At 36.6% G+C, this 25,701-nt stretch overlaps 1 protein-coding gene across 2 annotated transcripts in view; it reads right to left on the reverse strand.

The window, feature by feature from the left end:
• Positions 1-25,701, reverse strand: part of DARS1 (aspartyl-tRNA synthetase 1) — a 67,256-nt gene that overhangs the window by 8,639 nt on the left and 32,916 nt on the right. For both annotated transcript variants that reach the window (XM_082840733.1, XM_082840732.1), the window contains exons 5-10: positions 21,032-21,134; positions 17,486-17,566; positions 16,429-16,488; positions 14,801-14,912; positions 13,803-13,937; positions 11,542-11,689 (exon numbers count right to left, since the gene is read on the reverse strand). In XM_082840733.1, the coding sequence (XP_082696859.1) occupies positions 11,542-11,689; positions 13,803-13,937; positions 14,801-14,912; positions 16,429-16,488; positions 17,486-17,566; positions 21,032-21,134 (639 nt within the window). The remainder of the gene's footprint in view (positions 1-11,541; positions 11,690-13,802; positions 13,938-14,800; positions 14,913-16,428; positions 16,489-17,485; positions 17,567-21,031; positions 21,135-25,701) is intronic.

Here is a 25,701-nt window from a genome sequence, read left to right on the forward strand (position 1 = left end):
GGTTGAATTGGGTGATGAGTATATGGGGTTTCATTAGGCTAGTCTATCTACTTTTGTAAGAGATCTAGAATTTTCCATGATTAACAGAATTGAAAAAAGTATGTTTACATTCTATGAAAACAGTAGAAATAAAAACACTACTACTTCCTGATTAGTCTTAACGTTTTAATGGAAGTAATAAACTTTAGCCATTGATTTATTCAAATCTTGATATAAGTAGGGTTAAGATGTCCCCAATAATTAATTTTTAAATTGCTTTGCTTTGGATATTAACCCCTATTCATGTTAATCAATGGTAATACAAAAATATGAATATCAATATTTTAACACATTATTGACCGGAGATGTATTAATACGTCTTTTGTTACTCATATGTCATTGACCAGAGACGTATCAATATGTTTTTAGAGAGTGATACAATTAACATCACCGTGCGAAGTTGTTAGAGCTTAAAATTGATCAAGGACAGCTTATGATTGTCATTATCATTCACATTTTGCTCCATTAGGTTTTTGTTCCAACTTTGTGTATATTATAAATGCAAGTTTATTACCATAAAATTTTCAAAAATGATACATCACAAAATTTTGAGTGAAGAAGAATTTTTCAGTGAATTTTATGCAGATACTTTTTCTGACTATCCGAGCGACATATATACTAGTGTCTCAGAAGACGACAGTTCTTCAGAATGTAGTTCTGATTTAGACGTGAATATCAGACCAACAAAAAGACAAAAAACCTTAGTGATTGATCCTAATAAGGAAAGTGAAAATGAAACTCAAGGTGCTAGAGAATGCTCCTTTGCTTCTACAGAAGAGTGGATTGAAGACAACATTTCACGAAAATTGTAACATTTTACAGATGTGTTAGATGTAACTATTAATGTAACAACACACAAAGTGTTAATGAAATAACAGAATTAATTTTTGGTAACAACTTTTTCAAGCTGGTTGCTTCTCAAACAAACTTGTATCGAACACAGAATGAAAAATCATATAAAAAGTATGATAAGGCTTTAAAATGGACAGATGTAACCAATAGTGACATGATGAAGTTTCTTGGATTAATAATTTTGATGGGACAAATAAGAAAGTCACACTGGAAAGAATATTGGTCAACTGATCTTGAAACACCTATTTTTCCAAAGATTATGACAAGAAGAAGGTTCGAACAAATAATGACATTTCTTCACTTTAACAATAACTCAGAAAGTCTACTTCCTGCAGACAGAATTTCAAAAGTTAAAACTTTTTTGGATTATTTTCTACCAAAATTTCAATTGATCTATATACCCAAACAAGAGCTATCACTTGAGGAGGCAATGATAAAGTGGATAGGACGACTCAGATTCAAAACCTATAATCACAGAAAACTTACAAAATATGGAACTTTGGTCAGGATGGTTAGCAAAAGTGAAACTGGATATATATGCAACCTTGCGATTTACATGGGTGAAGGAAAGAAACTGCAAGAAACTATTATCGGTCCTACAATCACCTTGGTTCATGGCACCATGTTTACCAAGACAATTATTAAAACAGTATGTCCACATCTGAAATATTGTTGAAAAATAAAACCAGAGTTTGTGGGATTATAAGAGAGAATCGTGGTCTACCACACCAATTAAAGGAGAAATCTAAAAATCCACAGGGGGAGAAATGACATTCTTACGGACGGGAGAAGTAATTCTTCTTACGGAAAGACAAGAGGCTAGTCCACACAGTGACAACTATTCATGATGCCTACACAGCATCTACAGGAAAGGAAGACAGGAGGACTGGCCATTAGATAACTAAGCCCACCTGAATATTAGAGTATAATAAATATATTAAAGGAGTTGATCAATCTGGTCAGTATCTGGCAAACTTCAATATCCTCTGGAAAACTCAAAAATGGTATAAGAAAGTGAGTTTCTATTTGAGTAATTGTGGTTTATTCAATGCATTTAAAATTAACTGTAGCATTAATGCACAGAATAAAATGACTTACAACCAATTTTTGCTAGCAGTAGCTAGAGAATGGGTAAGTGACCATTCTGGTGAATATAGTGGCAGTTCTGTACCTGGTCTTTCTGTGGCATTTCTAAAAGAGCCCCCCACAAAGATCCACCTTGTTGACTATCAGGTAAAAGCACATATTCTAGAGGAAATAATACCCACAGGACTAAAAAAAAAATGCCGCCAGAAAGTGTAGAGACTGCTCTTCCAGGGGAAAGTGCAGTGAAACACAGTACATTTGTAATAGTTGTTCTGTTCCCCTGCACAGAGTTGACTGCTATACTGCCTATCACACTCTAATGAAATATTAGAATGCTTTAGTAAGACATGTACAAAGTTTCAAATAAATACATTAAGTGCAGGGCTTCCCTGGTGGTAGAGTGGTTAAGAATCTGCCTACCAATGCAGGGGACACGGGTTTGAACCCTGGTCCGGGAAGATCCCACACGCTGTGGAGCAACTAAGCCCGTGTGCCACAACTACTGAGCCTGCAAGCCACAGCTACTGAAGCCCGCACGCCTAGAGCCTATGTTCCGCAACAAGAGAAGCCACTGCAGTGAGAAGCCTGTGCACCACAACGAGGAGTAGCCCCTGCTTGCTGCAACTAGAGGAAGCCCGCGTGCAGCAACAAAGATCCAACTCAGCCAAAAATAAACAAATAAATAAATAAGTTTATTAAAAAAATACATTAAGTGCAAAAAAAGTTGATATATACTCAAACGTGGGTGTTTCAATATTCACTTACATAACAAATCGCTGGCCACAGGCGTTCGTTTCTGCAAAAATCCGAGTCAATGATGTGTTAAAATACATTTGTATATTCTTCTGTGAGAGATAAGTACTAATGATAAACAGGAGAGGGATACGACAAAAGCCAGATAACCCAGTTTACAACTGACATAGAAACTTAAAATTCCTAAATGCTATATAGAAGACAGAAAGAAGACTTTTATTTCCAAGTTGCCATGTTAAGTCTACTGAGAAAGCCCAGTGATAATGGTGTCTGAATCTCTAATTTGTAAGTAGAGATTTGATTTTAATCCCAAGGGCCCAATTCATGCTTGGTCTGTTGTTACAAAAACCAAAGTGGAAATTTCATATTCCAATATTAAGTAGCGAAGATGTCAATACCTAAAATAAATGAGTTTCACAAACCTCCTTGAATTATAAATGTAAAAAGAAAATGAGAAAAGCTCTATTCCTTCATTATAGTTTCAAAAGATATTTTGTTTTATAGGGAAACATCTGTCGTTCTGTTGACCATCTGAATGAAAAGTTGCTTAAAATAAACTCTATTGAAATGTTTCAGAGAACAAAGGTTAAAAGAAAAGGCTGGGAGGACTGGCCAAGATCGTAGAGTAGGAAGACCTTGAATTCATCTCCTCCCATGGGCACACCAAAATAACTATTTACAGAGCGACTATTGATGAGAACAACCAGAAGACTAGCAGAAGAGATCTTCTACAACCAAAGATATAAAGAAGGAACCACAAAGAGATGGGTAGGAAGGGCAGAGATGTGGCATAGTCCACAACCATACTCCCAATGTAGGCAACCAACAAATAGGAGGATAATCACAACTGCAGAAATTCCCCCCAAGGAGTGAGAGGTCTGAGTCCTATATCGGGTTCCCCAGGCTGGGGATCCTGCACCAGGAAGACAAGCCCGCTAGAATGTCTGGCTTTGAAGGCCAGTGGGGCTTGCATTTGGGAGAACTGAAGCCCCCACGGGAAACAGAAAATCCACTTAAAGGGTGCATGTAAAATCTCACATGCTCTGAGACCTGGGGCAGAAGTGGTAATCTGAAAGGAGACAGGGTCAGACCCACTTGCTGATCTTGGAGAGCCTCCTAAACAAGCAGAAGGCAACTGGGACTCACCCTGGGGACACAGATGTTAGCAGCAGCCTTTTTTGGGAGCTCATTCTATCGTGAGGACACTGGTGCTGGCAAGCGCCATTTTGGAATCCTCCCTCTAGCCTGTTAGCGCATGGACAAGGCCCAGCCACCAGCCAGTCAGCACTAGTCCTGGGAAGCCCCAGGCCAAGCAGCCAACCACACAAGGATAAAGCCCCATCTACCAGCAGGCCAGTAGTAGCTGTAGACCCCTTTCCTCCCAAGCCCCCAGCCACCCTAGGATCTGGCCCTGCCCACAAGAGGGCCCAGGATTGGGCCCTGCCAAATAGTGGGCCAGCACCAGTCCTGGGACCTGTGCTGCCCACCAGTAACCAGCAGGCTCTGCACTAGGTAGCGCTTGGCAACCAACTGGGCTGGGGGCCAGCCAAGCCTACCAGCATGCCCACAGAAGTCAGCCCTGCCATAACAGAAGGGCCTACACAGCTCATACCGCAGGCACCCCCTAGAGCATATCGCTCTGGTGAATAGGGGTGAGTGTGTTGCTGGGCCCTATACGATGTCTCCTACATAGGGCCACTTCTCCAAGATCAGGAAACATAATCGACCTACCTAATACATAGAAATAAAAACAGAGAATCAGGCAAAATAAGGTGACACTGGAATATTTTCAAAACAAAGGAACAAGATAAAACCCCAGAAGAAGAGCTAAGTGAAGTGGAGATAAGCAATTTACCCAATAAAGAGTTCAAGGTAGGGAATTCCCTGGTGGTGGTCCAATGGTTAGGACTTGGTGCTTTGACTGCGGGGGCCTGGGTTCAATCCCTGGTTGGGAAGCTAAGATCTCATAAGCCATGCAGCATGACAAAAAAAAAAAAAAAAAAATCAAGGTAATGGTCATAAAGATGCTCAATTCACTTGAGAGAAGAATGGATAAACACAATGAGAAGTTTAACAGTTATTAAATATAAAGAAGAACCAAACAGAGATGAAGAATATAGTAACAAATAAATACACTAGAAGGAATCAACAGTAGATTAGTTGATACAGAGGAACAATTTAGTGAACTGGAAGACAAAGTAGTCTAAACCACTCAAGTTGAACAGAAAAAAAGAAAGAATTAAAAAAAAAGAGGACAGTTTAAGTGACCTCTGGGACAACATCAAGCAGACTAACATTCACATTATAGGGGTCCCAGAAGGAGAAAAAAGTGGCAGAGAATGCATTTGAAGACACAATAGCAGAAAACTTCCGTAACCTTGGAAAGGAAACAGATATCCAGGTCCACAAAGTACAGAGAGTCCCAAATAAGATCAACCCAAAGAGGTCCACACCAAGTCACAGTGTAATTAGGCAAAAATTAAAGATAGAGAATATTAAAAGCATCAAGGGAAAAGTAACTAGATACATACAAAGGAACTCCTATAAAACTTTTCAGCAGAAACTTTGTAGGCCAGAAGGGAATGGAACCATATATTTAAAGTAATTGAAGTTAATAAACCTACAATCAAGAATACTCTATCTGGCAAGGGAGGCTATCATTCAAATTTAAAGGAAAGATAAAGTGTTTTACAGACAAGCAAAAGCTAAGAGTTCAGCACCACGAAACTGGCTTTGTAAGAAATGTTAAAGGGACTTCTCAAATGGGGAAAGAAAGGCCACAACTAGGGAATTCTCTGGCGGTCCAATGGTTAAGACTCCACACTTCCACTGTGGGGGCCCGGGTTCAATCCCTGGTCACGGAAGTAAGGTACTGCAAGCTGCGCAGAGCAGCCAAAAACAAACAATCAAAAGGCCACAACTAGAAATAGGAAAATTACAAAGAAAAATTCTCATTGGTAAAGGCAAATATATGGTAAAGGTAGTAGATCAACCACATATAAGGCTAGCAGGAAGGTTAAAAGACAATAGTAGTAAAATCATCTATATCCACAATAAGTAGTTAAGAAATACACAAAATAAAAAGACATAAAATATGTCAAAAACATTAAATGTGGGGGAGGAGAGTAAAAACACAGGGTTGTTGAAATGCATTTGAACTTGAGAGATCATCAACTTAAAATAATAATGTATGTACATAGGTTGCTATATATAAACCTCATGGTAACCATAAGCCAAAAATCTATAACAGATACACACACACAAAAGAGAAAGGAATTCATATTAACACTAAAGATAGTCATCAAATCACAGGGAAGAAGAAAGCAAAAAGAAGAAAGAACAAAATAGAAATACAAAAACAACCCGAAAGCAAGTCACAAAAAGGCAGTAAGAACATACCTATCAATAATTACTTTGAATGTAAATGGACTAAATGCTCCAATCGAAAGACACAGAGTGGCTGAGTGGATAAAAAAACAAGACCCACAAATATGCTGCTTCCAAGACTCACTTCACATCTAAAGATACACTCAGACTGAAAGTGAGGGGATGGAAAAAAGTATTCCATGCAAATGGAAATGAGAAAGATATTACATAATGATAAAGGGATCAATCCAACAAGAAGATCTAACAATTATAAATATATATGCATCCAACATAGGAGCACCTAAATACATAAAGCAAGCATTAACAAACATGAGGGAGAAATTGACAATAACACAAAACAGTAGGGGACTTTAACACCCCACTTACATCACTAGACAGATCACCCAGACAGAAAATCAGTAAGGAAACACTGGCTTTAAAATGACACATTAGACCAAATGGACTTGATAACAGATGTATATATATATATAGAACATTCCATCCAAAAGTAGCAGAATGCACATTATTTTCAAGTACACATGGAACATTCTCCAGGATAGATCACATGGTAGGCCACAAAACAAGTCTCAGTAAATTTAAGATTAAATTCCTATCAAGCATTTTTTCCGATCACATGCAATGAGACTAGAAATCAACTACAAGAAAAAAACCTGCAAAACCCACTAATACATAGAGGCTAAACAATATGGTTCTCAACAACCAATGGGTTACAGAAGATATGAAAGAGGAAATAAAAAAATACCTGGAGACAAATGAAAATGAAAACACATCAATCCAAAATCTACAGAATGCAGCCAAAGTAGTTCTAAGAGGGAAGTTTATAGCGATACAAGCCTACCTCAGGAAATAAGAAAAATCTCAAACAAGCTAAACTTACACATGAAGAAATTAGAAACAAGCAAAACCCAAGGTTACTATATGGAAAAAAGTAATAATGACCAGAGTGAAAAATAAATGAATTAGAGACTTAAAAAAAAAAAGGAAAGATCAATGAAATTAAGAGACGGTTCTTTGAAAAGATAAAATTGCTAAAACTTTAGCCAGACTCATCAAGAAAAAAAGAGAACCCAAATCAATATCATCAGAAATGAAAAAGAAGTTACAATCGATACCACAGAAATACAAAGGATCGTAAGAGATTACTATGAATAGCTATATGCCAATAAAATGAACAACCTAGAAGAAATGGACAAACTCCTAGAGATCCTATAAAATCTCCTATAAAATCTCCCAAGACTGAATCAGGAAGAAACATAAAACATGAATGGACCAACTGACTATGATGATATTGAATCAGTAATAAAAAAAACTCCCAACAAACAAAAGTCCAAGACCAGATGGCTTCACAGGTGAATTCTATCAAACATTTAAAGAAGAATTAACACATATATTTCTCAACCTATTCATAAAAAATTCCAGAGGAAGAAACACTTCCGAACTCATTATATAAGACAAGCATCACACTGACACCAAAACCAGACAAAAAAAGAAAATCATATGCCCATATCCCTGATAAACATAGATGCAAAAATCCTTAAAAACTAGCAAACTGAAGCCAACAATACATGAAAAGGATCATACATCACGATCAAGTGGGATTTATCCCAGGAATGCAAAGATGGTTCAACATCCACAAATCAATCAATGTGATACACCACACCAACAAACTGAGGAATAAAAATCATATTATCATCTCAACAGATACAGAAAACCTTCTGACAAAATTCAATATCCATTTATGATAAAAACTCTCAACAAAGTGTGTACAGAGGGAACATACCTCAACATAAGGCCATAATGACAAGCCCAAAGCTAATATCATATTCAATGGTGAAAAGCTAAAAGTATTTTCTCCAAGATCAGGAACAAGATAAAGGTGCCCACTCTCGCCACTTTAATTCAACACAGAATTGGAAGTCCTAGCCACAGCAATCAGACAATAAAAAGGTATAAAAGGAATCCAAATTGGAAAGACAGAAGTAAAACTGTCACCGGTTCAGATGACATGATACTATACATAGAAAATCCTAAAGACGCCTCCAGAAAACTATTAGAACTCACCAATGAATTCAGTAAAGTTGCAGGGTACAAAATTAATATACAGAAATCTGTTGTGTTTCTATACAATAATATTTAACTATCAGAAAGAGGAATTAAGAAAACAATCCCATTTACAATTGCATTACAAAGATTAAAATATCTAGGAATAAATCTAACCAAGGAGGTAAAAGACCTGTACTCAGAACATTATAAGACGCTGATGAGAGAAAGTGAAGGTGATACAAACAAATGGAAATATATACCATGTTCATGGATTGGAGGAATTGATATTGTTAAAATGACCATACTACTCTAGGCAATCTACAGATTCAATGTAATCCCTAGCAAAATAAAAGTGGCATTTTTTCCACAGAACTAGAACAAATAACTCTAAAAGTTGCATGGAAACAGAAAAGACCTGAACAGCCAAAACAACCTTGAATGAAGAACAAAGCTGGAGGTATCATGCTTCCTGACTCAAACTATACTACAAAGCTACCATCATCAAAACAGTATGGTACTGGTACAAAAACAGACAGACCAATGGAAGACAACAGAGAGCTCAGAAATTAACCCACACTTATATGGTCAATTAATCTACAACAAAGGAGGCAAGCATATACAATGGGGAAAAGACAGCCTCTTCAATAAATTGTGGTGGGAAAACTGGATACCTACTTGTCAAAGAATTAAACTGGACTTTCTCACACCATATACAAAAATAAACGCAAAATGCATTGAAGACCTAAATGTAAGACCTGAAGCCATAAAAGTCCTAGAAGAAAACATAGGCAGTACGTTCAGTGACATTGGCCTTAGCAATATTTTTTTGGATCTGTCTCCTCAGGCAAGGGAAACAAAAGCAAAAATAAACAAATGGGACTACATAAAACTAAAAAGCTTTTGCACAGTGAAGGAAACTATTAACAAAATGGAAATGCTGCCCACTGAATGGGAGAAGATATTTGCAAATGATATATCTGATAAGGGGTTGATATCCAAAATATACAAATTACTCATACAACTCAACATCAAAAAACCAAAAAACCCAATTTAAACATGGGCAGAGTATCTGAGTAGACATTTTTCCAAAGAAGACACACAGATGGGCAACAGACACATGGAAAGATGCTCAATGTTGCTAATCATCAGGGAAATACAAATCGAAACCACAACGAGATATCACCTCACACCTGTCAGAATGACTATTATCAAAAAGACAACAAATAATAAGTTTTGGTGAGAATGTCGAGGAAAGGGAACCCTTGTGTACTGTTGGTAGGAATGTAAATTGATACAGCCATTATAGAGAACAGTACAGAGGTTACTCAAAAAATCAGAAATAGGTACGATCCAGCAGTTCCAATTCTGGATATTTTTCTGAAGAAATAAAAACACCAATTCAAAAATATATATACACCCCTATGTTTACTCCAGCATTATGATTACAATAGCCAAGATATGGAAGCAACCTAAGTGTCCACTGACAGATGAATAAAGAAGATGTAGTGTATATATACACAGTGGGATATTACTTAGCCATAAAAGGAATGAAATCTTGTCATCTGTGACAACATGGATGAATCTAGAGGGTATTATGCTAAACGAAGTAAGTCAGACAAAGACAAATACCATATGATTTCATTTATAAGGGGAATCTAAAAAACAAAAGAAATTAAGAAACATAACAAAACAGAAACAGACACCACAGAGAACTAGCAGACCACAGTGGAAGAAGGGGGTTTGGGGGATGACTGGAATAGGTAAGGGGGATTAAGAAGAATAAACTTCCAGTTCCAAAAAAAAAGTCATGGGGATAAAATCTACAGCATGAGGAATATAGTCAATTATATTGTAAAAGCTTTGTATGGTGACAGATAGTAACTAGACATATCATGGTGATCATTTTGTAATGTAGAGAAATATGGAATCACTGTGTTGTGCACTGGAACTAACACAGTGATGTAGGTCAATTACACCTCAATTTTTAAAAATGCATCAAAATGTTAATGATGGTTATCTCTGGGGGGTGGGATTATGGGTGACTGTTAATCTTTACTTTATGCCTTTATTTCTAGCTGTCTGCAATAAATATGTATTGCTTGTATTAATAAAATCAGGAAGAAAACAATAAATGTCATTAGGGAAAAAAAAAGGCTGTCTACAATTAACTATTCATCAAAGGTACAATGCAATGAATAGAATGCCTGGAAAATACTGGTGCTATGCTACAGTATTTTTATAAGATCAATGATTAATTTCTATGTTCTTGAAATTACTCATTAGACTTGCAATGGTGTAAAAAAGTTTCAAAATATTTTTGAACTCTTTAAGTATTAATGAAGCATATCCAAATACATCAACTAATAGTTAAATCAATGGCCTTCAAATAGAAATTTCAAATATAGTCTTTTGTCAGCTATCAAAGTGCTAGATAAATCTGTTATATCCAACTTAATACTGGCAGTACTGTCACAAGTATGGCAAAAAGAAAAAAAAAAAGAAAAGACTCTCTTGATCCCAGTTAACTTGCTTTCCATCTTCTTTTCTTATTTTCTCTATTGTAAACATCACAAGTAAACAACTTTCAATGTCCTTTTGAGCGAGAAACTATTCTGCCAGTTTAGAGGGTGTACCTGAAGTGAACATTTTACACAGTTCAATTTTCTGAACACCCAGAACATGCCTAATAATTTTCTATAAATGTGTCAATTCACCAGGCCCAAATAAGCTGAAAGTCCCTTCAGTATACTAGTTTCTAATCTCTACTGAGCACTCATTGTAAATATTAATTGATCTAAGAAATTAACATTCCTGACACAGGCTTAATTTACACAGATTCAGTAAAGATCAGAAACTGAAAGACTAAAGGGACTCTTGGCCTCTGAGTTAAGTAGTAATATTATCGTCACTTAAAACAGCAGAGGAAACTGAGGCACAGAGTTAACTTGCACAATGCCCACACAGATAATAGCAGAGTTGGGATTTGATCCCACAACCTGGATCTAGCTGAATCCAAGCTCTGAACCCCACACTACCTCCCAAATAATAAACTGCTATAAAAGTAACATATGCTCTATTTCTGAGAAATTCAGGATGTCACTATAGAGGAAAAAACAAATATAGTTAGGCAATTCACGATCTGGTAAACTTCTCCACGAAGATTAGGTTAACTAGCTGTAGTCCCAATTGGCTAGGATTCAGAAGTTACTATTTCGAGTGTGGATTTTTCCACTAATTAACTGATCAACCAACTGGCAAGTCTTTTTTTTCCTGTTCCCAATAAAAACTTAGTTTACATATTTCAGAACTGCTTTATTTTGAAGAACTTAAACTAATTTGAAAATTATACCCATCTAAGGTTATAAAATATATATTTTTTACCTTTCTTGAAGTCCTTTGAATATTTGTACTAAAGTGTCAGCAATTTCTTCCACAACTTCATGATAATGGTAATTAAAAGCCATTTCAATATCCAAGCCAACAAATTCAGTTAGATGTCTGTGGGTATTAGAGTCTTCAGCTCTGAATACTGTAACATTAATAAAAGAAATGCATAGTACATGTTGTTTAAAATTTTGGAGAAATTGGGATTCAAATATCAAATCCTATTTACTAGTACTCCAATGGCACTATTTTCATTATCATTATAGGGTTGGAAAAATCTTTGATAAGACATCTGTTTCAGCTTTCTCATGGACGGCAAGATCATTACAAATTCCTACAGTCACGTAAAAGCTGTAACAAATGTAAATTAATAAATGAGGCTAGTGAAAATCCCAAGAGAATGCAAGATACTGAAGTGCCTTCTCAATAATTAAAATAGATTCAATATAGTGAGTTCTCAATGTTATTAAAACTGGACTCAAGCTAAATGAAATCTGTGCAAATGAAGTAACATTATACACACTCTAGCCATTACCTCAGTCCAGTTCTTATTATCCTCACTGCACTTTCCTCCTTTCCAGTCTTCCTGACTCTAGCTCTGCTCCATTTTTCATACCACTGCAAGACTGATATTCCTATGACACATCCTTCCTCAGTAACTTAACAAATGGTTCCCAAATGACTACTGTAGTAAGACATAAAATGACAAAATGTCTAAAACCTTTATGCTTTCATAATTTAGTCCTACCCTGTATTTCCCATTTCTTAATATTAACTAGTCTTATTTTTATTTTCTCCCATGCACTTTACTCATCCTGCTTCCTCTGACTAGAATGTCATCTCCATTGTCTATATCTCCCACTCAGTACTTAGAACCTACTTCAGTATGAATTCTCTTTTATGGTGACTCTAGCAAATTCCATCTTCTCCCTTTTTTTTACACTATCTACACTATATAATTAACGCCAATCTGCTGATTGTACAGCACAATCTGATTTTTTGCTGTGAAAATCACTTGATTACTCCCTGTGAGTGCTCTATGTATGCATGTCTCATTCTGTCTTGGAAGCAGGGACAATGTTTATTCCCTTGTCACTCAAAGCATGGTCTCTCTGCAAATCAGCAGCATCAGCAGTACCTGGAAGCTTGTGAGAAATGCAGAATCTCAAGCCTCACCACAGACCTACTGGTCAGAATCTGCATTTTAACAAGGTCCCCAGGTGATTCATGTGCACATTAACATTTGAGAAGTGCTGGTTGATTCTTCTCTTATGTACATGGAACCTAGAGCAAGGCTGTATATGCAGCAGGTGTTCAACATATAATTGTTTAATGAATTCAGAAAATTAAGAAACTTAATGATCTCAGTTTCTCTATTAGCAGGTATTTAATTTTTATTAAGCTATCAAAAAACTTACATATATAAAGTAATTTGGTAAGTTTTAAAGAATGAGGTAAAGCTAGTTTTTGCTTATAATTAGCTTCATAAAAGAGTTTGCCGGACTTCCCTGGTGGCACAGTGGTTAAGAATCTGCCTGCCAATACAGGGGACACGAGTTCAAGCCCTAGTCTGGGAAAGTCCCACATGTCGCGGAGCAACTAAGCCCATGTGCCACAACTACTGAGCCTGCGTTCTAGAGCCCGCGAGCCACAACTACTGAAGCCCACACACCTACAGCCTGTGCTCTACAACAAAAGAAGCCACCGCAATGAGAAGCCCACGCACTTCAATGAAGTAGCCCCCCTTTGCCGCAACTAGAGAAAGCCCGCACGTAGCAACAAAGACCCAATGCAGCCAATAAATAAATTAATTAAAAAAAAGAATCTGCCACATGATTATGTGTCCATGTTTGACTTGTAACAACTATATCTTAAAAAACATGTTAATATAATCTATTAAATATCAGACATTTGTAGTAATTTCTAATGGACTTTAGCATATTATCAATACTAAGAACAGTATGAACAGTAATAGTAAAACATAACAGCTTTGCAATAAAATTGGTAGTGAAATAAACAGTGGCACATTTGTAAACTTACAACAGTAGTAAAGGAGCTATCAAGGACAACAAAATATATTATTTAGAATGTCTACCTAAGTACCTTGTCATTTTTACCTCAAAGTCTAGTGTTTATGTAGTCAGCATATAAAAGGATTTAAGCTTTCAAAATGTTTTTTATGTAAAATGTGTTTCTAAAACCATTACTATGGTACAATTAATGAATTTTGAGAAAACCGTAACTGCCAAAAACCTTACCTGGTCCAATACAGAAAACCTTCTCAAAATCAGCACAAATACACATTTGCTTGTACAGCTGTGGAGACTGAGCCAGGTATGCATTATTTTTAAAATATGACACAGTAAATACATTGGCTCCTCCTTCACTGGCAGCTGAAATGCAAACACGTTATAATTAACCGTAAGCTTATCAACGCAAACTTCCAGTAAAAAGTTTATACTTCTGATTCAAGTACTTCACTAAAACAAAACAAAACAAAAAAACTGGAAAATCAAGAATTGCAGAGAAACCATAATCTATATATGTCTTATACCTGATTCTAAACAGTTTATATTTAGGACAGACTTACTTCTTTGGCTATATCTCCATTTTACTTCTTTGGATATATATGCTCTCTTTCTGCATCAATTTCAAATCTATTAAAGCTAATCTGGAGTTGTAAAAAAATTTTTTTAAACCAAAAAGATATGATATTCTTAATAATTTTCTAATTATCAATAATGCAATGTTCAATTTTTAATTTATAATTAAATTATAACATACTTTTTCTTGTTATTTAAGTAACTCTAAAAAGGTTAAATGATTAAGAATGATTAATATAAGTTTCTCATGTAAGAATGAGAATTAATGAGATTTTCCCATCTGTAGTATTTAGTAATTTTACAATGTAGTTTATACAAAAAACAACTGCAATACCAATTAGAAAGAAACCTACATAAGGGAAGTAGTTTCTGGTGTACCTTACATTAATAAAAATACTGCTTCATGTGTTATTGCCTCATTTTATAATCATTATCACATAATGACTCCTGAAATAAGGGGATTTAGTATTACTGGTGTTAGTGATGTGTGATTGCTGCTATATAGCATAGTCTTCAAAATAGTCTCATGGCGATAAACCTCAAGGGACACTTGGGAGTCTCAAATTAAAAAACCAAAACCAAAACCTAATATGAATCAACTTGGGGGAAAGCAATTTATTTTAAAAAACTAAGAGAAATATCTTAAAGCATACCTGAGATGATTTTAGGAGTTTGGATCTCCACAAAACCCTTGTTAATTAAAGTTTCTCGGAAAAGATGGCAGATGCCAGACTGGAAACGGAAGACTGCCTGACTAGTTGATGTCTATAAGACAATAAAAAAAACCTAATTAAATCAATTTGACACATTAACTGAGATGGAGCATTTTCTAATCAGGTCACCTGCCTGGAAAGTTCAGAGAGAAAACAATTCACTATATGAGAGAAAAGTTAGGTTACATGACAATCAATATAAGGATATATCTTGGAATTTTTCATATTATAGAAGGAGAATGCAAATTTTGCCCTTTATTTCCAACCTCTCCAACTCTTGACTTTGCTAAACTGAGAGCCTATTAAAAAAACTGGTTTGGAGTTAAATTAGATAGTAGTTTAGACATAATCTAAGGTGTGTAAAAGATTTCAAGCTACTTATGTATAGAAGGCTTCCCAAAATGTAAAGTCAAAGTAGGGGTTAAAAAGGTGAATGCTTACAAGGGCCAGACAAATAACAAATGGAATGAATGAATGGTACTTCCTGGGTGGTGCAGGGCACGGTAGAGAACAGAATGCTCAATATAGAGTACTAGCTAATTTTGCTACATGGGTCCAGTATTGATGGGTTCACCTCCAACTTTTTGAGAAAAGCCATCTAGATTTAACGCGAAAACCCTCCGTTTTTCAATGATGGCAATGAATTTAAATTTTAAAAAAAATGTGGGTCAAAGAAAAATACTCTTCAGGCCAAATTCTAGAGGCACAACCAATAACTTGTGTGAGCAAATAGCAAATACAGTAGGATGTCTAAGTACTGTGGCCAAAATTATGAAAAACCTGAGGTTTCTAGGCAGTACCAAAAGGACTTGATTATTGCTAGCCTTTTCTATATACTATAAATTAAAATGGAAAAGGTAAAAGCAGACAAAAAGCAAATAATCAGGTGAAACACTGAGCGTACAATAAGGGCAGAAAGGTTGGAAAGAACTCAATGTGACAAAGCATTTAAGTTTTAGGTAGATTATTTAAGTAAAGGAGATGATATGGTCAAACATTAAGAAAGAGAGATGATATTGGTTTTACTACAATGATGAAACCACTGAACTCTTTCACTTGTTACCAAACCAGAAAGGGAAACAGAAGACCTATGAGATTACTATATAAACCACCAGGGCCAACTACTTCTTTGTTATTATTATTAACTCTGTGCTCAGATCAAATTCAAAGAGTTGAGGCATTAACTACTAATCTCCACCTGGTCGTTCTAAAATGTACACATAACTTCTTTCACAATTTTGTAGTGATATTAATGGTTATGTTTTCACTTGCTGACTACCTTGTTTGAAACAGGTACTACCTGGAAGCAAGACCATTTATTAGCTTCATGTTCCTTTGTCATTTTAACATGAAGCAAGTCAGTATCTTGTGAACTATTACTCAACTCTCCTTGTTGCCTACAATTCTTTTTAGGGGAAGGGTCAGTCAGAAAGGTAAATTACTTCTTGTATTATCATATTACATACAGGCAAATGCCGATTTTTTCTATAAACCTGAGTCAGGTATGGTATCCTTGCCCACCTTGATGTCAGCACAATCATGTCACTAAATAAACAAATGAGGCATACCCTAAGATCAATGACTCTGTTGTCTAATCTTGTATCTTGGTTAACAGTAGCTCTTCCTTCCTAAAAAAAGATGAAAAAACAGATTTTACTAATTTTTTTAAGGACACAAACAACACTTGCAGAAGCCACGTTAATTTTTAAGTAAGAATAGGTGTGTTCACGTGTGTTCATGTTATACCCCCAAATCAAAGATCCAAGATACAAGAAGTGGAGCCAGAGAGAAGTTATTGTTAAAAGGAAGAGCTGGAAAGAAGAGAAATGAGAATGAATTGAGGTTAATGCTTTTCTTCCACCTCCTGCCCCCAAACCCCTTGACTCATTATTGGGATATCAGAATAATTAACAACCGGCACCTTCATTGATCCCTGGATTTTGCCTGCTAGTTGAAGAGTGAAGGAACAGATAAAAGCTGACATAGTATGTTCAGGGCACCAGTGAAGGTACCCCATACACTTTCAGGGAGTCTGTTAAGTCACACTTATTTTTCATAATAATACCTTTTCACTCTCATTTTTTCCTGACTATACTGAGAAATTTTCCAAAGGCTTCATGATGTGTGCTATCACAACAGAATGAATGTAGAGGCAGATATGAAAATCTAATTGTTGTGTATTGAGCCAGATATTACCAACAATGTAGACATGTGACACAATGTCACTCTTGACACTAAATTATTTTTTGTTTTTGAAAATACTTTTCATAAAATGTTACTGCTGTTTTTATTATTTATATAGGAATACACAGACACATAATCTAATTATATTATTTTTAATAATGTCATAAATATTAAAAATTTTGTTTTAACTTCTAATACTGTAAATATTGATAGGTATACCTATAAAAACAAAAGCTTGTGGGGTCAATTATTTTTAAGAATGTAAAGGAATCCTGAGACCAAAAAGTTTGAGAATTGTTAATGTAAGAGTACGTTTAAATAAAAATGAAGCTCAAATCAATTCATAGGTACCCTTCCTACAAAAGTAGCACATCAAGTTTTCAATGTTTTGCAAACTAAACATACAGAGGAAACACATTATTTCAAAAGTGTAATTTTCACCTCTTCTCCTTCCACCTCAGGACGAACGGCATCGTCCAGCTGCAGGGGCAGGCGGGGTTCAGCTGAACTGATCACATAAATCTGAAAGTGAGAGATTACCAAAAATATCAAAAAACACACAAAACCTGTTATCTTGTGTTTAAAAAAAATCTACAGTTGACTTAACATGAGAAACAATGTTTGCATACATCTTTAACTGAAACTACTTGCTAAAATCAAAGATGGTACATGTTTTTTCACCTATAAAATGGGGATAATATTTCTTGTGTACATCCCTGGGTTGCTGGAATAGTCAAATGAGATAACATAGGTACAAATACTTTGTAAACTCTAAGGTGCACACCAATGTCTTAAAAAAGTAATAACTGGAGTCGAGGGCTCTGGCTTAAGGCCTCTCTTTGTCACATAAAAGCTGCTGTTAGGCAAATCACTTTACCTAGCGCTTCAACAGTCTTCTGTAAAATAAGGTCTGCGGTAAGAATCAAATGGAATAATGAATAAAAAAACACTTTGCTCGTTTGAAAGAGCCATTAACAAATAAGTTATTATAATTGTTAACAGCATCTGGCCATTTCTACCACTAGGACCAAAGTCAGCTCAATTCTGCTGTACCTCTCTTTCCTTTCCTCATTCATTTTCTAAATATCCCTCAATGCTTTCTTTCATCAAGTATGTTATAGCTCATTTCCTGCTGCTCTCCTGGCTGGGAGCTGCTGTAGAAAGTGTTCCTTTATGGTGTTAAAATCCCTAACTCACACTAACTGCACATTTTAGTGCTAAAAAGCAGTTAGGGGGCTTCCCTGGTGGCGCAGTGGTTGAGAGTCCGCCTGCCGATGCAGGGGACACGGGTTCGTGCCCCGGTTCGGGAGGATCCCACATGCCGCGAAGCGGCTGGGCCCGTGAGCCATGGCCGCTGAGCCTGCGCGTCCGGAGCCTGTGCTCCGCAACGGGAGAGGCCACAACAGTGAGAGGCCCGCGTACCGCAAAAAAAAAAAAAAAGCAGTTAGGTCATAAAGAATGAGCTTGGGTTTTTTTAGCCACTCTTAAAAAAACATGTTACCCTATTAGTTATTCCCAACTATGCCTGGAAAACCTGCTAAAGCACAAGAGGGAAAGAGACCTTATTTAGTTAATTCCAGAAAGGAAATTATATTCTTCCAGCTGGTAAATCACATTTAGCATTCAGCTCAGACACTTGAAGAAAAGGTGTCAGAAGGATACTCCAGTCCTCTTCATAGCATTAAAATAGAATTATTTGTCACCACCCCCTATACCTAAGTTGTCATGCTTCCCTTTGATGAGTTAACAGAAACTTGATCTCCAATGCAAAGTTGGAGAACTGGACAGCTACCTCTTTCATTTTTCTAACTACTGGAAATTCATCATCTCCATTAGGTCGTGAGCGCTTTCATCCCCAGAACTTCACATAGTGCTTGGCACAAAGTATACACTCAGTAACTGCTGGCTGAATAAATGATAAAAGAGAGTCACTGCTTATTATAAAATTCTATTTAGTATATAACATTTTATGCTTTGTGAGATACTTTATAATTATTTTTATTCAGGCAAAATTTGTGGGTAAGCTCTTTAGGCTTTATATTTAACATTTATTAAGGTTGAACCAAACACTAGATAATTAGAATATTTTAAAAATACATTTACTTGGGCTTCCCTGGTGGCACAGTGGTTGAGAATCTGCCTGCTAATGCAGGGGACACGGGTTCGAGCCCTGGTCTGGGAAGACCCCACATGCCACGGAGCAACTAGGCCCGTGAGCCACAACTACTGAGCCTTTGCGTCTGGAGCCTGTGCTCCACAACAAGAGAGGCCGCGATAGTGAGAGGCCCACGCACCGCGATGAAGAGTGGCCCCCGCTTGCCACAACTAGAGAAAGCCCTTGCACAGAATTGAAGACCCAACACAGCAAAAATAAATTAATTAATTAATAAACTCCTACCCGTAACATCTAAAAAAAAAAATACATTTACTTGCTCTACTCACTAAAATCTTATTTATTCAAGTGTTGAAAAACATGTTATTCGAAGATAGGGTTTGTTTTTTTGGTCAGCACATCTTTAGGTCAGTTTGCCTTTATTACGTTGCAGACTTCATGGTGGGGTTAGTTTGAAATAAGACTTACACAAAGAGAACAAAGTAATTTGGCAAGTTAGGTTAGTAAAAAATACAAGATTTTCTAAGTCTTGAAGAGTTCCAAGACAGTCAATTTCAATTAAATACAACCTTACTCCCAAATTACTGTGTATGGATGAATCTGTCTTTCTGCATCTGTCTGTTTGTTCTATCCCATATATGTGTGCTCGCTCACGCGCGTGCCTAAACACACACACATACACACACACACACACACACACACACACACAGGGGTAAGGGTGGGAAAGGACTACTCTGTAAGAGAAATTCAATGATGAATATTGTAGATATAAACTAGACCTGGATCTGAGACTGCAGGTTCAAAATTGCAGGATTATTTCAATAGTATTAAATACATGTGAGTTCACTTATAAGATTTTAAAGGTCAATGATGGTGAGCATTTTTAGTTTCTATGTCTAAGAAAATGATGTGGGATAAATCTTGTATGAAAAAGTTATTGCTGGAATGTAAGTCCAATATAGTATTGTCTCTTGACTTCTTTATACTATAAAATATTAGAAATACAATGATTATAAGGAAATATAATGATTAAGAGTTAGTATAACTAATCAACCTTCAGAAGTACATCATTAAAAGAAAGTTCACAGCAAAATAGGTTCATAATAGTGAATGAAGCTTTTTAGATGTGTTTTATACTTTTCTGTATGTGACTATGGTAGATGTACCATGTCAACAAGCCTGGGCAAGCCTGCTGGATGAGGAGAGGCCACGGGGAGATGTCCCAGAAATATCAGTGACCCCAGGCAATGTCATGTGGTGCAGATGAGCCATCCCAGATAGGCTGACCCTCATTCCCAAACTGCACAGAATCATGAGCAAATAAATGTTTTTGTTGTTTTAAGTCGTTAAGTATTGAGGTGGTTTGTTATATAACAAAAGCTGAGTCAGTAATCAATTTATAAATCTCAATATTTTACATCAACTCTAATTATTAAGAACATATAGGGATTTCCCTGGTGGTACAGTGATTAAGAATCCTCCTGCCAATCCAGGGGACACAGGTTCGAGCCCTGATCCCAGAAGATCCCACATGCCACGGAGCAACTAAGCCCGTGTGCCACAACTACTGAGCCTGCGCTCTAGAGCCCGCAAACCACAACTACTGAGCCCACGTGCCACAACTACTGAAGCCTGCACGCCTAGACTAGAGCCCATGTTCCACAACAAGAGAAGCCCCCGCAATGAGAAGCCCGTGTACCACAACGAAGAATAGCCCCTGCTCACCGCAACTAGAGAAAGCCTGCGCACAGCAACAAAGACCCAATGCAGCCAAAAATTAATTTAAAAAAAAGAACATATAGACTTGATGTGACTAGTGATAAGAACTAGTTCATCTATTTCTGTATACAATTTTATATTTTGAAAAAAATTACCTTTTGAACATGTAACTCTACATCTTGCTGCGTACAGCTTCCAATTTTCTGATTCACTTTTCTCACAACACCTTCCACATCTATGATGCTCTCTTTGTTAATGCTGTCGAAAGAAAAAAATGTCCAACTTTAATCATCTCATCAGAGGTGTCAGAATTCATTTGGTGTTGCAACAGTGAAGCTGAATATATTAAACTCTTCTTTAACATAGTAAGCCACTTGAGATAAAGCCAGTCTCTTTAACCTATTTACAATAAGCTACTATGTAGCACATCTTGTGAGATTTCTTGAGGAGATGATTTTCCAGATTCCATAATTTAGTTACCATGTATAAAATACTCTAGACATCAGAGGTAACAGGACCAGCACTGAACTGTGAAAAAGTCTTTCAATTATTTATTTTATTTTATTATTTATTTATTTTATTTTAATTTTAATATTTATTTATTTTATTTGGCTGCGCCGGGTCTTAGTTGCAGCACGCAGGACCTTCGTTGCCATGTGTGGGATCTTAGTTGTGGCATGTAGACTCTTAGTTGCGGCATGCATGCGGCATCTAGTTCCCTGACCAGGGAACGAGCCCAGGCCCCCTGCACTGGGAGCTTGGAGTCTTAACTGCTGGACCACCAGGGAAGTCCTCAATTATTTATTAAAGAACATTTCCCTGCCTATAGTTGAAATTTACTAAGATCAGCATTTCCTATAAGGAGAAACACTGGCTTCAGTAAATACAATTACGGTATGTAATGGAATTAAATAATAGAAGGTCAACTGAAAAGATTTCAAGGTAATAAGAGGACATTAGGGTGCTGCGATTAAATCCTCATTGCCTGTAGTTTCTGAGTACACACTGTCATTGGATTTGTGACAGATAGCCTATTGGATTGTGCAATTCTAGTTAAGAATATCTATATGAAGCTTAATATATACTAAGAATAAAATAAATGCATCTCCTGACCAGTTTAATTCTATAACAAACTTGAATTTTGAACACCAGACACTCAAATTCTGAGATAATTTATTATTTGTGTCATAGTACATTTGTGGAAAAGGATAAGATTTAACTTTCAGATCTTGGAAAGTGATGTCGGTATGATGGCAGCTCAATAGGCCAAAGGCAATTCCCCATGTAAAACTATTAATTAAAACTCGCAGGGGCTTCCCTGGTGGCACAGTGGTTAAGAATCCGCCTGCCAACGCAGGGGACACGGGTTGGAGCCCTGGTCCGGGAAGTCCCACATGCCACAGAGCAACTAAGCCCGTGTGCCACAAATACTGAGCCTGCGTGCCACGACTAATGAAGCTCATGCGCCTAGAGCCTGGGCTCTGCAACAAGAGAAGCCACCGCAATGAGAAGCCCGCACACCACAACGAAGACCCAATGCAGCCACAAATAAACAAATAAATAAATAAATTTACTAAAAAAAAAAACCTCTCAGGTGGTAACTGGAGCTGTAGAAATGAGTTGAAAAGAGAAGGAAGGAAGAAAAATGCCGAAGTGACAACTGGGAGAGAGTGGACTTCCTGCGGCAGCTGATGTAACAGAAAGGGCAAAAATGGATTAGGAAAATCTGTCCTGGACTCCCTGTTTACCTGCTGTCATAAGGCCCAGTTAACTTTTGTGTTATGGTCTCATGGCTCAAGTCCCTACTTAAAATCCTGCAAGATGGATGACCAGAATCTAAACAAAGCAAAGCAACAACAAGATATAACTTTCCTAAGAAAAAGTCTATTCATTCTGAAAAGGAACTGGGTCCTTAGTAGTTGTGGTGCGATTTGACAAGATTCCAGAAATCTAACAATACTTATTTTACATAGGAGAACACTACAATCCATTTCAACAAACATTTGGGTTGGAAAAGGATCATAATGAAGATAATAGGTGAAAAATGGTGAACTAAGACAGAAAAATTTTCACTTTGCTACACTGCCTGGAGTTCTATAATGTCTGTTACCAACTACCTTAAAAAAAAAATCAACAGTACACATACCTCTTGCACTCTCATAAATCTTCTGCACTAAACCTATCACCTAATATCTAGCTAAAAATCTTGTGTACTGAAGAAACTCAAAATTTATTATGGTAAAAGAGGTGGTTGGTGAACTAAAATAAGACTCCTCTGAGACATGAGGGGATTAAGAGGCTTCAGTTAATTGATAAAAGGGCCTTCTAATACTGGGAATCTTTCTTCAGTATGACTGCCACCTACCATTGCTTCATCTGTTTGCATGGGTAAGCTTGATACCTGAGTATATAATTCAGATCTTGTGAGAATTCTGCTGCTTATCTCACATGTTTCTATGAGGAAGGTTTTCTCTTCCTTACTGATCAGTGTATTGCTTCATGGAGTAATCTGACCTGCCCCTACTAGACCCCACCCTGAGACAGTCCAGCTATGTCCCTGACTCACTTGGTTCTCTTATCTCACCCCCTTGGACTCGCTAGTAAGAGGCCTTGCATTATCAGGAAGTTTTCTTCAAGCCAACTTCATGTTAAACACATCTACTCTTAAGGATTGAGCACTAAGCGAGTGTCCTTCCAAAAAGAAGCTGGAATGTGGTCAAATACACTGCCCAAGGCTAGCTAACAGTCCAATCAAAGAAAACAAAATTTTCTTTTCTTCCTCTCTCAAAAGTAACCAGATGACGCCTTTTATCCAGAACCTGAAACTTGAAACTAAGACTACCTTTAGTTCATTAATTCAATATTATGTGCTAAAATACTTCATCAGCTAGACTAGAAAACTACCAATAGTTTAAACATTGTTTCCAGTACTAAACAACTGACAAAAGAACTTCTGAAAACCAGACATATTTCTAAGCTAGGGCCAAAGCTAAACTTCTGCTATCACAAATTGCTCTACTGCATAAATCAGAAAGAAGGTAGGCTTTAACTAGATATAGAAGATTCCTATAATTAATATTTTTGCCCTTCCAATCTCAGTATTTTTCCATATTATTTCTAGCAGCTATATACTATTAATAGAATAGTAGACTTAGATCTTGGTAAAATAATTTAGTTCTAATATCTCTATATCCTCATCTATATCTATCTATCCCTATTGTTGATGTGAATGAATTCAGAAGAAAAAACATTAAGACAAAATTAAAAAGAGTCAAATTTATGAAAAAGGGTGAGACTAGAACTTGTTAGTTAAAACCAGTAAAAGATTATGTGGTCTTTATGTGTATACGTGTGTGTATAATTAGACTCAATACAAGAGGTATTGGAATACTTGAATAAGCTAACTGCCAATAGAAGGATAAAATTCCACGTTGTAGAAAAAGTCTAACACGATTTTAACTGACACTGTGTGTTAAGATGGCTTAATACTATATTGTGTATAGACTACAGCTTGACTGCTGCCATAAAAAGATCCTATTAAAGTCTGTTTTACATTTTGAAACAAATATGTCACTATGTCTTGTTATGTATAACAGGCAACTAAAAGCCTTCGGTTTTTATAGACCATATGGCAGGAAAAAAAAAATCCATGGTGGAAGCTCCTGGGAGCTTCCTGGGAACTACTTTATAGTAGGAGAAATGGATGAAGTAAATTAAACATAGCTTTTCAAGAGCTGAGTCAGCTATTTTTATTATTACCAACACCTCCCAAAACACACTGTCACAGAGTTTTTTTAATACCTCTTCCATTTTCCAAATACACTTTTACCCCCTGCATATAAGGAACCACTCTACAAATAAAATTAGTAGAGCCTTGATATTAAAAATGCCTTAATAAGCACAAAAGAGTTTATGTCATCTATTAGGAACTGTCAACCGTTCAATTTCATTTGTTTACTTTGAACGTAAACTGCCTTTAGGAAAAAAAATGTAAAAATCACCATTCTTTATATAAAGTATATTATAAAAATATTTTGAGTGGGCTATCAAGTTTGTGGGCTTTTTCAATTTTTAAACAAATGATATAATGTATGAATTACTGAAGCAATTATAAAACACGCAACTTGGGGCTTCCCTGGTGGCACAGTGGTTGAGAATATGCCTGCCAATGCAGGGGACATGGGTTCGAGCCCTGGTCTGGGAAGATCCCACATGCCGCGGAGCAACTAGGCCCGTGAGCCACAACTACTGAGCCTGCCCATCTGGAGCCTGTGCTCCATAACAAGAGAGGCCGCGACAGTGAGAGGCCCGCGCATGGCAATGAAGAGTGGCCCCCGCTCGCCGCAACTAGAGAAAGCCCTCGCACAGAAATGAAGACCCAACACAGCCCAAAATAAATAAAATAAATTTTAAAAAAACAACAAAAAACCCCACGCCACTTGGGGAAAATAACAAACAGTACTCAGTTATCTGAAGGAATAAAATACCATCTTTCCAACATGAGTGCCATACGGTTTACTATTTAGGGCCTCCCTAATGACCACAGGGATACTTCTGTTATCTGTAGTTCTATCAATCTTGATTGTAAGTTTTCATGTCTATATTACATAAGAAGCGACAAACTAAACAAAAGTTTGTTGGAACTATTAGAAGTAGGCCCAACTGTTATATTAAGCAACAGCTGACTGCTGAAGAATATATATTAAAAAACAAAGCAAAACAAACAAAAACATGAAAGTGGCAAACAACACATTATAATCTAGCACAGTAATAGACGTTCACAATAGTGGCCTTGTGCCATTAAGAAAAAGGAAGAATGTAAAAA

This window comes from Leucopleurus acutus, assembly GCF_964270905.1.
Source record: "Leucopleurus acutus genome assembly, chromosome: 6".
NCBI lineage: Eukaryota > Metazoa > Chordata > Mammalia > Artiodactyla > Delphinidae > Leucopleurus > Leucopleurus acutus.